Here is a 15,732-nt window from a genome sequence, read left to right as displayed (position 1 = left end):
TAACCATTTTAAAGTGTGAATTTTATCTCCATTAAAAAAAAATAATGACGAGCAATGAAGCACTATGTTAAAATAAAATCAGTAGAACAGAAGATAAACATAAGAAATACAAGCAGAGAATTATAATACTAAACAGTTGAAAAGAATTAAGAGAAAATTCCAAGCATAGGTGCATTTTTCTAAGAAAAATTAAAAAAATTAAAAAAGAAATTGATGGAGAACATAGCATAAAAATACAACCTACATAGAAATTGTTCTCAAAAAGGCACTACAGTAAACTAAGGGTACTTATAAAAATGTTTAAATAATATCGATGACTTTCCAGAATAGATGAGCAAATCTTAGATTCTGCTACTATTTCAAACCAAAAGCAGGTTATATTCTACAGCTATAGAAATTTGATTAAAAATTAGTTTTGTTTTCATGTTGATAATATATTAGATTTAAAATGTCCTGGCTTCACTTTTTTCTCCAAATGTGGCTCCTCCTATGCAGTGTGTAGACATATCAGGGGAGGTGTTTTGCAATTACATGCCATGTATCACCCACATTCCTATGTATTTTATAGGTACCTCTGAAGGAACTGCTGAACGAAACCGAAGAAGAAATTAATAAAGCTCTAAACAAAAAAATGGGTTTGGAGGATACTTTAGAACAAGTAAGTAATGAAACACACAGTCATTAAAAGCAAAAATAAGATTTTTAAAACCTAGTATTAAATGTGATTTGTGGTTTCTGATTGCTAAGGAATTAATTTTTTAATAAAATTATAGAAAAATGAAAGTTGGGTATATCCTTGACAGAAATATTTGAAGTAAGTTGTTAAGTAATTTAAACATCTTAGGTTTTACATATCACTTATGATGAAGTGATATGAAACTAAGTAAATTTTGCTTTTTTTTTTTCAATAGAGAATTACCTCTTTAACTTGAGATAGTTTAATATTCCTTTTTATACTAAAAGATTTGCGGTGGCTACCTTATAGGTAGGCATGTATTATTTGGGGTTAGAGGCTAACTAGCTATGATAAAGTAAGAGGTTTCTTTTTACCAAGCTTTTCATTCTGGATCATGGAATTTCAGGAGAACTCAAATGCCTATCGAAGTCTTATTACTAAAAATAAATTTTATATAGTTCCTACTTCTGAGATCCTTAAAACATAATATCACCTATATCGTATTCAGTAACCTTTAAACATTGTTAGTTGATTAAAAAAGTTAAGCTACTTCTCAAACGCACACACAAAGGATATTGTTTATAGGACACCAAACAATTAAAGGAAACCCCTTGTTAATTCAACTCTTCAAGAACTAGTGTGATCTGGCTAACAGACTTCAAGATAAAAAATGAAATCCTATCTTTTCTCAGAATAGGAGCTTGTTTATTTTTTCTCATCTGGAAACAAAACCTATGGCCTTTCACAAGTAACTGTGCTAGTAACCCACAGAAAGACATTTTTTTAATGTTAAATTCTATTAACACTTACTTTGTATTAGAAAGAATTTTTCCATTCCTCAGAAAAATAGAAAAATTCGTAACATTAGATAAATAAGGAGTTTCACCATACTCCTGTTACTGTAATTTGGGGCTTCTCAAATATCTATGGAAAGATGATGAACTAGGACGGCTCCCTGGGTAGACAATTTTTTGAGGTGAAGTCTTCCTTTAGCCTGCTTCAGTTTGATTTCTCTTTTTTGTTGGAATGGGCACTAAACCTGGAGACTCTCAAAAAGGTGTGAATTCCAAACAATAGGGACCTCATGACTGAAATATCTTTCAGACTGACTTCAACTTTTTAAAGGCTATTAGCAGGAAAACTTGGGGGAAAATTATTAAATGCCTACTGTAGACTGGGCCCCACGTTAGCGTTCTAAAGATAAATACATCCTGCAGGGACTTCTATTTAGAGAAAAAGGCTGGCATATATGCAGTTGTGCTAATCAGATTTTCATTTTTGCAAAACCCCTTGGGCTATAGGAAAACGTGGCTTAGAGGGAATGCAACTGAAAATGTTAGGAAATTAACTTATAGTAGAGGGAAGAGAACGGGTTTAGGAAATGTTAAGAAGGTAGAAACCAAAGATTGTATGGCTCAATGTACAAGTTTGGAGAGAAAGAAGTATCAACAAGCATGAAAAGACAAGCATGAAAACTATTTCTTCTATCATAACGCTTTTGTAGTGTGAATACAGCATGCTGTGAAGTCTCATAATAAACCTAACTAAGTACAGAATCTTTTCTGAGCCATGTGGTAGCTGAGCTGAGTTGTGAATAACAAGTAGGAGTTGGCCAGTGGATACATAGAAGAATGCTCATGGGCACACATGCGTCTCACACTCACACACACACACACACACACACATACACCCTACCCCTTAAGGCCCAGAGTCCAAAGAGCACAACATGTTAATGAATTACCGAGAGTATGGGATAAGAGAAAAGTATAATTTACCACAATGGAAATGTGTCTTTTTGGAATCAGAAAAAAATGTTTAGGTAATTAATGCAACTTTAGTAATGCTGACATGGAATGTGGAAGTTGCTCAGAGATGAGTAGACATGGTTTTGACCAATCATGAGGAGCTAGTGGAAGTTCTGCGTACTTGAGTGTCTGCTGGTCTTATGGCAGGTGGATTTAATGAAACAACTTATTTAACTTGTTATTTACTTAAGAAATAACATATATTTAGGGAAAGTCCTTTGAGTTAGAACATCTGGTTTTGAGTTCTGGGCATAGGCTAGTTGTGTAATCCTTAGCTAATAGTATTCTTTCCAGTCCATATTCTCACCTGTAAAATAGGAAAAGAACTTCCTTTAGAAAGAATATATGATGATTAAATGAGAATTATATGCAAGTTTCTTTAATAGTTGTAGTAATTTCAATGTCTTTTACCAAATAAATTTTTCCCCAAAAAACTATTTTTTTAATTTCTTATATGTGCAGAATCATCCTTTTAAAGAAAGATGTTAGCTATTTGTACTTTTTATTATTTTCTGTTTCCTGCAGGAAACATTTTCCTTTTGGCCTAGCTAAAGAACATTCTGTATTAATTGCTGGTATAAACTGGAATCAGCACTTGCCAACAGGAAATGAGCTTTAGAAATAAATTTTTTTCTTTAGTTTTGGTTTCAACTGATCTTAAAGCTCAAGCTTTAATAAGATTAAATGTGGTTATTTTATTATTATTTGGCAGAATGCATTACTATAACTAAACAGCAAACATTATCCAATGAAATTAATATAAACAATTATCTAACATTCCAGAAAGTGAACACACAGATGGAAAACTGAATAACTAGCTACAGTTTATGTAGTCTAAGTAAAGCTAGACTTCAAAACTGTAGAGCAAAAACCACTTATATGTAGGAATAAATTAATATAGTAATATTAATATATGTAATATTTATATAACATATATGACAACTTATAAAGCACTCCCACAACTACTAGTAGAAAAACAGATATTAACATCTTTCTTTTAAGATTTCTTTGAAATTAATTTCTCTTTTGCAAATAAAATTTTTGGACAAATGATCTGTCAGAGTCCAAAGAGACTAGAAGAAATAACATTTTTTAGTTGGTTGATTGTTAATGTAAAAACACCATAACTTGTTAAAATGTCTTTGATGTATAGTTATGATTTCTCAACCAAAATTTTATTCCCCAAGTTGAACGCAATGATAACAGAAAGCAAGAGAAGCGTGAGAACTCTGAAAGAAGAAGTTCAAAAGCTGGATGATCTTTACCAACAAAAAGTTAAGGTAAGAACTTTGCTGTGGTTTGTATATGTTTGCCAAAGCTGTGTCATGATCAATTGACTAGGCACATATTCTGACTCTGAAACTGGAATCTTTAAGCTATCTATATCTAATAACTTGTGTCTTAGTTTAGTTCCTGTTCCAAAGTTTATTGTAAGGAGTTATTTTATTTTGTTCTTTAAAGGACATTTTTCTGCATTAGGGCTACTTCACCAAAAAACACTTACTGTTCCATTATCTGATATTTTATACTTGCATATATGATTTAGTGCCCTAGCAAGACCAAAACAGAGATCTCTCCTACCTTTTCAGAGAGATTTAGTATTATGTGCTCCTAAAGCTAGAACCCCCCAGTAAAGTCTTTTGTATGTAATTGCTCGTCAAGAATCACTGCTGACTGACTATCCTGGCCAAATTCCAAAGACCGTTGATATGACATCTAGAAGGTGGGTAAAATAATAAGATTGATTCTCCACTCTACCTCCTGACCAGCATTTTATTTAGAGAAGTATTCAGATGATTCTCTTCATTGCCAATTATACAATTTATGTGAATATTTCAACTATACCATTATTTCTTACTTTCAACAAGGTATTGGGAATTGAAAACTTTTCCTCTTGGCCTATATTATATTTAGGACCTACACATTTTTTTAAGCAGTGTGAAACTTTTAGAAAATATACCATATAATATGACCTGCATGTGAAATATGAGACATTTGGTAATCATTTTTATTTTTTCATATGTCCTCCATGACAATACTTGAGTTTATCCTTTGAAGCAGTTACATGAAAGACTTTATGATACTTCATTTTCACAAACCTAAGAATTGAACTACGGCTACTTTGCCTGTGCATAGTTAATACATCTGCGAAATAAAGAGCTACATAAGGCCTCCCTGATGCTCATGGAAAAATTTTCAAAGTATCATAAAATTTCTTGTAGTTCAAACTTGAAAATACTACTGAGTGAATCCTACACAGGCCTCTTTCAAGGTCACATTGGTTAAAACTTCAAACTCACCAAGAAGCTAAAGAACCTCACCTTCTAGACTCTAACCAGTTGACCTTGGCTTCCTGAAAACTGAACCAGACAATTATATTTAGTTTTTGGATCTTTGAGAATAAAATGATTTCTTAATATTTTTAAGGAAATAAGTATTTACGTTTTTTTTTTACAGACTTAAAAAATGCTCATTACAAACAATAGAGAATCAAAAGAGAAACATATAAAATGGAAGATGAAAAGTGTCTCACAATCTACCGTAATCCCATCACTAGAAACAATTGTTAAAGTTAGAAATGTGTCTTCCAGATCTACAAACATTTTTTTTTAATGGTACCAAATAATACATAGTTTTTTATAATTTGCCTTCCTCAACAGTGTGTCATGGATATCCCTCCATGCGAATATATAGAGAGCTATCCTTCAATTGTGTTTCTATTTTATATATGTATAATTTAGCCAACCTCTTATTTTTTCCCTAAATTTTCAACTGACAAATAATGTTGCTGTAAATATCCTTATATGTATATTTTTATGCATTTTCCATCTTTCTCTTTGATAAATTTCTGAAGCAGAACCATTGAATTAAAGGTTGCATATATTTTAGATTTTAATAAATATTTTCAAATTTTAAAAAAAGGTCACATTTGTGTTTATAGTATAGAATTCCCAAAGGAGCATTTTAAAGTCTCTTACATGTAAAGCAGTAAGCACCCTGAGAATACAAATGATGCAACCTGATTTTATTAAAACACTTTACATGAATTTTTAAAATCCACCTAGAATATATAGAATGTGAATATCAAAAGACCGTAACCATGACTCTACCCTGATAGGAAGCTGAAGAAGAGGATGAAAAAGGTGCCAATGAGCTTGAGTCCTTGGAGAAGCACAAGCACCTGCTGCAGAGTACTGTGAACGAGGGTCTCAGTGAAGCTATGAATGAACTAGATGCTGTTCAGCGGGAGTAAGTTCATCTCGCCAAGATTTATATATTTTCAGATTACTTATTTAACATTTCTATAAAACTAGATCTATTTTTATTTGCTTTAATTTATTGTATAGAGCTATTTGGGGTGGAGGGAGCAGTAAATAGAACTTAAGTACAACTGCTTATAACATGAGATACTTCCCCTATCAACAGATACATTCTGCTACTATTATATTATTGCTCACCAAGAAATCGTTCATTTTTAGATCTAATTAATAAATGGATCTAATCCCTGAAAACAACATAAACACTTAAATCAATTCAGATAACTTTGGCTGTTTCTTAGTGAATTTTGATAAAATTCCTCTAAGCTTTAATAAACTCCACTAAACTCTTATATTTTTAAGTTATATTTCCTAGAAATTATGTATGTTATATGGTAAAATGTAATTATAGTGAAAATTATGGACAACCTACTATAACACAACATATTCCTTCCTAATAATTTTTTTTGCAAAATCATGCAATGAAAATCACAGAGCCTAAGGGAAAATTGATACTGGGACGTAACACTCAAAAACTCCATTAATAGCCAGGCTTGGTGGCATGTGCCTGTAACCCAGCTACTTGGGAGGCTGAGGCTGGAGGATCACTTGAATCCCAGTGTTCAAGGCCAGCCTAGGCAATGTAATGAAACCTCATCACTAAAAAAATAAAATTAAAATAAAATAAAATAAAGCTCCATCAGTGACACATATAAATAAAAGATGAGAACCTAATAAAAATGTTAGCATAATGTTACACATGTTTAATAGTTAAGAAATACTTGAAGGTGCTGACTCAGGGAGGTGGGTGGGGGGAGGGGATGGAGGTATGACTACATGGTGAGTGCCAGGCGCACTGTCTGGAGAATGGACACGCTTGAGGCTCTGACTCGGGGATGAGCAGGACATGGACAATGTATATAACCTGAGCTTTTGTACCCCCATGGAGAGCTGAAATAAAAAAAAAAAAAAAAAGAAAGAAAGAAAGAAATACTTAAATGCTACAATGAGTATTGGACTCTGTACCTTAAAAAGACCTCTAGTTTGCTTTGGGAAATGGGCATTCAGAAGGTTGCAGCTTGTGAATTACTGTGAAGAGGTGGAAAGAGGGTTATCTAAAGTGGGATGGAAAATTGGAACCTCAGAAATGGATGCATGTGGCTCATCACATATGCAGTGAACGGAGTAGCTGGTGGATGTTTGAGGTGTGTGCTTATGTGTGTTTTGTGGATTCTTTTGCATCTGGATCCAGCTGGGTGCAGTCTTCTGCATTCACCTAGTATTTTCTCAAGGAGGAAGTTGGCATAGCAAACTTGAAATTTGTGCTATGCTCAGATTCCACCTGATAAATCAATCCAGTTGGAACAAATACACATTTCCACGCAAACGTAACAGAACTGCCTGTATAGTCTGTTATATTTCTCAGAAGTCCTTTATAATCAAATTATACATTGTCAGGGTTTCCTTCTCAGTTTCCCTTATAATTTTTACAACTTACCTAAGAATAATTTTAGCCACAGTATGTAATAACTGTAACTACAAATAGTGGCATCCTTTCTTTAAATATTCTGCCTTTGTATATATAATTCTCTTGTGCAACCTATATAAAATCAAGGTACTGAATAGTTAATCCATAGGCTCTACGTACATTTATATAAAATATACATTTTTTTTTAAGTCTTAAGTCACCCTCAAATAACTGAAAAATTCTTACTTTAATATTATAAGTACAAGCCTTGAGAAAGTCATACCTCTTAACTTATTTATTTGTAGTCTAGGGACAGAAAACTCAGTTGAGGTTTATTTGGCCTGCAGTTTTATTTGTTTTGAATTTGAATTTGAATGCCTAAAGATAAGACTTCTACTCCCCCATTTGCAAATTTTCTGCCTTGTCCTGAAAGCATTTGAATGTATAGTACCTTTGGAGACTCAGATAAGACCATTTGTTCTAAAGCTTCATATGTTAAATCATGAGGTTTGGGTGCTGTTTTTTTTTATCTTGTTGCTTACAAAGGGTCATTGAAAATGTTTTTATTTCTGTTTTAATGATTGAGCGATGGACCTCTGTGAATTATACATATAGCAAGCAGTACATAGACCTGTATATCACAGCTTGGTTTTATTGAATATGGTAATGGGAAGTGAACTAACTAGAACTGATACATTGGTTTTTTTCCTGGACAACTTAAACAAGAGTTTTTATTCTACAGATACCAACTAGTTGTCCAGACCACAACTGAAGAAAGACGAAAAGTGGGAAATAACTTGCAGCATCTTGTAGAGATGGCTGCTACACACGTAGTGTCTGTAGAGGTAAGTGTATGATGGTCTTTCCTGCATTCTGAGAAAGGTTTTTAAAACTATGATACATTTCTACTTTACTTCTATAGAAAATAAAGGATGAATTTTCTTTCTATTGAAAATATGATCTGTTAAAAATTTATCAGAAGAATCCTGTCTAGTGTTGTGGCGAGGGGATACAGGGGAACACGTGTAAATTTTATAAAGTAATCTGCTTTGTTTGCGTAAGCAATATACAGTGATACTTAATACATCAACAATGTGTAATGATGTTGTGCCAGCCATGTTCTACACACAGAAGACACATCAGTGCATTTAGGATTTCATTAAGGTTAAGATGAGTTTCTTATGACAAGCGTTTTTCCTTTCTGTAATTTCATGTAAACCAAGAGTAAAGTATTTCTGAAGCATGAAGCTTATTTACCTTATCTTCACTCTTTACTTAGCTTAAAAGTTCAACAGTAAAACTTCTTCTAACCTGCTTTACAGAGCCCTTAAAAGCTAAGATAAATTTATGAACTATAAAATTCCTGGTTAATTTATTAGGTGATACTGTATTTCCAGTTGAGAATGGTTTAAGAAAAAAAATTCATTATCTCACATGAAAAGGCTTCCATTTATTGAAAACGTGATATCTACTTCCCGTCATCTCTCCTGAAAGACATTGAACTGCTGCTTTCAGGCTTGACAGGGCTCTTTACTGCTCAGTGGTAGGAAGTAAGAAAGGCATCTCGACACTACATCAGAAAACCTGGGTTCTGCTCACTTTCTAATTCACCCATTTAGTGGCTCTATAACCTTGCCTGATCCTTTTCAACCAGTATTGTTTATCTGAATCATAGGCCAGAAAATGATCTGAGTGAATATTTTCTCATTTTCCCAAGGATGGTGTACAATAGTTCCATTCTAGATGCATAAGAGAAAAATTCATTCATAGCATACAATTGATGGTTTAGAGTGAGAAAGTCTGCTTGTATATATCCTTTTACATCTTTTGGTCTTCAGTTTCTTTGTTAAATGAAAGGGTCTTACTAAACAATTGTCACCGTCCTCAGTACTTCTACCATTCTATTATCTGTAGCTATTAGTCTGTCCTCAGTGTTAATCCAGTAGTGACTTATCGCTAGGGATTTGTGTGAAAAGTAACCACAGCTATCAAAGTTTTAGTCACTTAAAGTTAGATTTGAAAATATAATGGTAGATTACTATTATTTTTTAGTTAATTTCTGTGCAGTTCAGTGTTTGAGAAGATCAGACCAAATTCAATAAATAATTACTGATCGCTTTGTACGATACAAAATTGATGATTAGCCAGTAAAAAAAAGTTTAATAGCTTAACTAATAAAGTATAGAAGAAACACAGAAAGTCAAACCTAATACGAAGAAATTTTACAACAAGTAATGAAGTTGGACTAAAGAAAACGAGTTTAGATCTAATGGTATCTTTAGATGGTATATTTTTCTTATGGGACAAAGTGCTTATTTGAGCAATTCCCAGTTAGAGTACCATACAGGTCTTATGTGGCTTGATGTTCTAGACCAGGGGCCAGTAAACTACAGCCTGTGGGCCAAATTGGGTCCACGGCCTGCTTTTGTAAATAAAGTTTTATTAGAACACAGCCAATTCATTTGTTTCAGTACTATCTATGGCTGCTTTCATACCACAGTGTCAAGGTTGAGCAGTTGTACAGAAAACCAGCTGGACTGCCAAGACTAAAATAGTTACTATACTATTTTGGTCCTTTACAGAAAAAGTTTGCTAACTCCTGTTCTAGACTCCTACTTCCCTGAGGGACACAAAATCACTTTTTTTTTTTTTTTGTCTATTTAGGCATACCAAAAATTATTATAAAGCTATAATTACTAGCACATTGCAGTATTGATGCAGAAAGACTAGTCTCTGTGATTAAGAGTGCAGAAATAGATGCATGAGCATAGCTATGAAACTGATATGTGAGAGGGGCAATTTTTCAGAATAGTGGGGTAAAATGAATTGTTCAATTAATGAAGTTGTATCCCTACCTTAAACTCTATGCAAATCAGTTCCAGGTAGATTAGGAAATTAATGTAAGGCTAAATTTTTAATTTTAGGAGAATTATAAGAGACTGTCTTTACACCTCAGGGGTTGTAAAGGAGTTTAAATTAGATACTAAAAGTACAAACCACAAGAGAAATTTTATTTATGAATTCAGTTTTATTAAAATTAAGATCTTGTCTACATTAAAAGACAGTGGAAGGACAAGCTACAAACTGGTACAAGATATTTAAGACGCAGCTCGTAAAGGATTAACATCCAGATATATAATGGCCTCTAAAAAATAAATAAGAAAAGTGGACAGAAGACTTGAATAGTCCCCAAAAATACGTATATCTGAGATATAGCAATAAAAATAATTTTTAAAAAATACTTGAATGAGAATTTCACAAGAGAACCAAGGTGGCTAATAAACATGAAAATATATACCATATTCCACACTTAAGAAATTGGCAAAAATTAGTTTGATAATACAAAATGGCAGCAAAGATATGGAGAAACGGGAGTTCTCATTTACTGCTAGTGGTTATTAAATTGATGTAACAATCTTGGAAAATAATTTGGCAATCCCTAATAAAACTGAAGGTACATATATATATATGCAGTTCCACTCTAGGTGTTTGCTGGGTTAAATAGTGTCCCCCCTTGAAATTCATGTCTATCCAGAGTCACAGAATGTGACCTTCTTTGGAAGTAGGGTCTTTGCAAATGTAATTGGTAAAATGAGGTCATATGGATTAGGGGAGGCCCTAAATCCAATGACTGGTATCCTCGTAAGAAGGCCACGTAAAGACAGGCAGAGAGTGGGGTGAAGCAGCTACATGCTAAGGAGCACCAAGGATTGCCAGGAAGAGGCAAGGAAGGATTCTTCCCTAGGTCCTTCACAGAGAGCATGGCCCTGCTGACATTTTGATTTTGGACTTCTGGCCTCCAGAATTATAAAGAGAATAAATTTCTGTTGTTTTAAGCTACCTAGTTTGTGGGAATTTATTATGGTATCAATATTTGAAATAGCAAAAAAACAAATAATGTGGTATATTAGTTTCCTATTGCTACTATAACAAATTACCACCAACATAATGGCTTAAAGCAACACAAATTTATTTTATCTTACTTACTGTATTCAGTCTAAAATGAGTCCACTGGACTGCAGTCCTTCTGGAGGCTTTAGGGTAGGATCCATTTCCTTGCCTTTTCTAGCTTCTAGGGGCCACCTACAGTCCATGACTTTTAGCCCCTTCCACCATCTTCAAAGCCAGCAGCATAGTATCTCCTCTCCTTTCTGCCCTCTGCTTCTGCTCTTACATTCTCTCTCTAACTCTGACATTGCGACATTGTTGATTCTCTATCATAAGGACCCCTGTGATTACATTGGGCCCACTTGGGGATAGTGTAGGATAATCTTTTCTCAAGGTCCTTAATCACATCTGCAAAGTTTCTTTTGCCCTGTAATAAAACATAGTCACAGGGTCCTTTCCAGCATTAGGTCATAGATATCTTTGGGGAGGCTGTTATTCAGCCTACCATAGCTGGGAACAATCAAAAATTCATTACGAGTAAAATAAGTAAATATTGATATATTCATTCTGGAATACTATACAGCAGTACCCGAGTAAACTGTAGCTATATGTATTAACATGAATGAATCTTAAAATACTGGATAAAAAGTCATTTAATATCATTCAGTAAATATGAAGATTAAAACTGGATACTTTTAAATCAATATATTATTTAGAGATGCATATCTCTGTGGGTGTGTAGGGGGGGTATGTGTGTGTAATAAAAGTAAAAAGAAAAGCAAAACACTGTACAAGTGAGTGGTTATCTCTGGGGCAGGAAAAGAGGGTATATAATTAGTATGATTAGGAAAAGGCCTACAGGGTAATACAAGAATATTTTTTTTATTCCTATTCTTTTTTTATGACAGCCTACCATTGAATATTACTGTTCTTAACTTACAAATGTTACACTGTGTTTGTAAATTTCACAATGAAGCACTTTAAAAGAAATTAATGTTTTTACATTAACAATTGCTAATTGTCACTAGAAACATCTTGAGGAGCAGGAGGCTAAAGTTGACAGAGAGTATGAAGAATGCAAAGCAGAAGATCTCTTGGAAAATATTAGAGATATTGCAGATAAGTATAAGAAGAAAGCTGCTCTACTTAAGGCTTCTGATGAATGAAGATAAAATGTTGATTATCTTTGTATCCATAGTTAATAAAATTGAATCAGTACAGTGTGTTTCTTTTCCCTCATTTCTTACTAACTTCACATGGTGAGAAGATAGGTCTAAACCAGTCTAAACTAGAAGTTAGCAGCTATAGGTTAAGTATCTTGGGACCAGAAATGTTTTGGATTTGGTTGTTGTTTTGTTTTGTTTTCACAATAAGGTTTTGACTACAACCCATTACATGAGGTCAAATGTGGAATTTTCCTCTTGTGTGGTGTCATGTCAGCACTCAAAAAGTTTCAGATTTTGGAGCACTTCAGATTAGGGATGCTGCCAACCTATACCATGTAGGCCAAATCCAGCCACTCCCCCTCCTTTACACATTGTCTATGACTGGTTCACTCTGCAATGGCAGAGTTGAGTGTAGGCCACAGAGACTATACGGCCCGCAAAGCCAAAAATATTTCTTATCCAGGCCTTTATAGAAAAGTTTGCTGATCCCTCTTGTATAAATTATACAAAGGTTGGTACTATCTAACTAAAACTTTTTAATGACTCTGGACATACAGTCCAACCCACTCCTGATCCAGAACCGGATGGCTTTCCAAGAGGTTAAAGTTCTTTCTGGCCCCATGCCATCTTTACTCTGAAGCAGAAGCATATGGAATGTGAGAAACAGAGGAACTAATAAAATAGTTCAATCCCCTCATTTTAGAGATGAGAATTCATTCCTATAGAAGTTCTGATTTACCTCAGGGCTCACCTCTTAGTAATGCAGAAGCCACTTTGGAACTTACCGGGGCTGGAGCACAATGCTGAGTACAGCCACAGGAGCCATGAAAAATGAATACCCAGGATAATGAGGAAGTTGTGTTAGAATGTGAGGTTTAGCTTTCTATTCTTTCAACTGTATTCCAACTCAAATGTGAGTCAGATGAACATATGGTAAAAAGAAATGTAAGCAGGCCGGGCACAGTGGCTCACGCCTGTAATCCTAGCACTCTGGGAGGCCAAGGCGGGTGGATCGTTTGAGCTCACGAGTTCGAGACCAGCCTGAGCAAGAATGAGACTCCATCTCTGCTAAAAAAAAAATAGAAATTAGCTGCACAACTGAAAATATATAGAAAAAATTAGCCAGCTACTTGGGAGGCTGAGGCAGGAGGATTGCTTGAATCCAGGAGTCTGAGGTTGCTGTGAGCTAGGCTGATGCCACAGCACTCTAGCCCGGGCAACAGAGTGAGACTCTGTCTCAAAAAAAAAAAAAAAAGAAAAGAAATGTAAGCAATGTACTGTAAAAATTTGGAATGGAATTAACAGCAAAGCTTTATGAAGGGGAGCACATTCAGTCAGAGTGGAATGAACAAAGGTCATGGTTGGGGGATAACTAATAGTCAGATATGACAAGATTAGTAGTTACCAATGTACTGAAGAATCTTGACTTCTGACATCCAATAGAACTTTCTTCAGTAGAAATGTTCTGTCTGCACTATCCAAAGAGGTACCAGTCCAATGTGGCTGTTCTGTACTCAAATGACATATAACAAAAAGAGACTGAAAGATCTGAATAGACATTTCTCAAAAGACACGCAAATGGACAATAAGTATGTGAAAACGCTCAACATCAACAGAGAAATGCAAATCAAAACCACTATGCAATAGCTTCTCACTCTAGTTAATATAGCTTTTATCAAAAAGGCAATAATGGATGCTGATAGGGATATGGAGAAAGGGAAACCTTCGCGCACTGCTGGTGAGGATATAAATTAGCTCAGCCACTGTGGAAAATGGTATGGAGGTTCCTCAAAAAACTAAAAAACTACCATATGATTGGGCAATCCCATTGCTGGATATATCCAAAAGAAAGGAAATCAATATACCAAAGAGATATTTGCCTTAATGTTTATTGCAGCACTAGTCACAATAGCCAAAATATGGAATCAACCTAAGTGCCCAACAATGAATTAATGAATAAAGAAAATGGTACATATACACAGTGAAATATTCAGCCATAAAAAAGAATGAAATCCTGTCATTGGAAGAAACATGGGTGGAACTGGAAGTCATTATGTTAAGTGAAATAAGCCAGGCACGCAAATATCTCATGTCCTCATGTGGGAGCTAAGAAAGCGGATCTCATGAAGATGGAGAGTAGATGGGTGGTTGCCAGAGGCTGGGGTGGGTAGGGGGGAGGAAGGGATGAAGACAGGTTGATTATTGGTTACAAAAATACAGTTAGATAAAAGAAATAAGACTTAGTGTTCGATAAATCAGAGTGACTATAGTAAACAATAATATATTGTATATTTCAATGTAGCTAACAGAATAATTCAGATGTTCCCAGCATTAAGAAATGTTTAAGATGATGGATATTCCAATTACCCTCATTTGATTTTACACATGAATGCATCAAAATATCACGTCCCCCCAAAATATGTACATGTATTATGTATTAAACAAACTGTAAAAAAAAAAGACTCAAGAGCTTTTGTCACCCTTTCCACTGGTGTGGAAACTGCAGCATCACCGTCACCTATGGGCTTGTTAGAAATGCAAACTCTTGGTGCTACCCCAAACCTACAGAATCAGAAACTTTACTTTTTAGTGTATTAACATAAACTACATATTTAAAGTTTTCATGAGTCTTGACATACATAACTGTAAAACCACCATCAAAATCAAGCTAATGAGTATATTTATCAGCACCAAAAGTTTCCTTATGGCCCTTTCCAATCCTTTCTTTCATTGTGACTTGCCTTTTCATTTTCTTAATTGTGTCTTTTGAAGAGCAAAAGTTTTTAATTTTATTTTTTTCAGCCATCAGGACTCTCTATAAAATAAAGTTTTTAATTTAATGAAGTCCAATTTATTGCTTTTTTCTTTTATGCTTTTCTTTTATATTTTGTGTAGTATTAAGAAATCTTTTCCAAACCCAAGAAATCTTTGCCAACATCACTATGATTTTCACCGATGCTTTATTCTATAAGTTTTACAATTTTGGCTACCAAATCAAAATCAGAATGCAAGTCTGCATTTTAAAAAGATTCCCAAGTTGTTCACATGTACATTAAAATTTGAGATGTAGTACTTGAAAAAGTCATCACTAGTGAAATAGCATGCCTAATGTAATAGTACTTAGTAGTAAAGTTAGAAATGACACAGAAAAATCATACCAAGTTCAAACAAAGTGATAACCTAAGTGCAACTTGAGACATGTTCAAGAAACGTGTACTTGGAGGGCACTTTTCTCTTAACATGTTTTACCTCACGCTACAAGGTTTCTTCTGAGTTCCTCAGGATACGCTTATACTTCAGAACTAACACCATTAGTGGGAGATATAGTCCAGGTACAAATGCTAGAGTCAGAAAAGGCTTTAGATACCATAAAGTTCAACTTCCCAATCAATGAGGAATACTTCCCAAGGCATGTAGATGGTTACCTAGCCCTTGCCTGAATGCTTCCAGCAATAGGGCTGCTTCCAAATTG

The 15,732-nt window shown here is 34.4% G+C and overlaps 1 protein-coding gene across 1 annotated transcript in view; it reads left to right on the top strand.

Moving 5' to 3' along the window:
- The window catches only part of NDC80 (NDC80 kinetochore complex component), a 38,231-nt gene extending 25,913 nt beyond the window's left edge, over positions 1-12,318 (top strand). The window contains exons 13-17 of the mRNA XM_045527404.1: positions 569-658; positions 3,669-3,761; positions 5,600-5,730; positions 7,949-8,051; positions 12,123-12,318. Of these exons, the coding sequence (XP_045383360.1) occupies positions 569-658; positions 3,669-3,761; positions 5,600-5,730; positions 7,949-8,051; positions 12,123-12,260 (555 nt within the window). The 3' untranslated portion in view covers positions 12,261-12,318. The remainder of the gene's footprint in view (positions 1-568; positions 659-3,668; positions 3,762-5,599; positions 5,731-7,948; positions 8,052-12,122) is intronic.
- The last annotated feature ends 3,414 nt before the right edge of the window (positions 12,319-15,732 follow it).

Source organism: Lemur catta, chromosome 16 (genome assembly GCF_020740605.2).
Source record: "Lemur catta isolate mLemCat1 chromosome 16, mLemCat1.pri, whole genome shotgun sequence".
Lineage (NCBI taxonomy): Eukaryota > Metazoa > Chordata > Mammalia > Primates > Lemuridae > Lemur > Lemur catta.
This window is presented reverse-complemented; position numbering and strand designations above follow the sequence as displayed.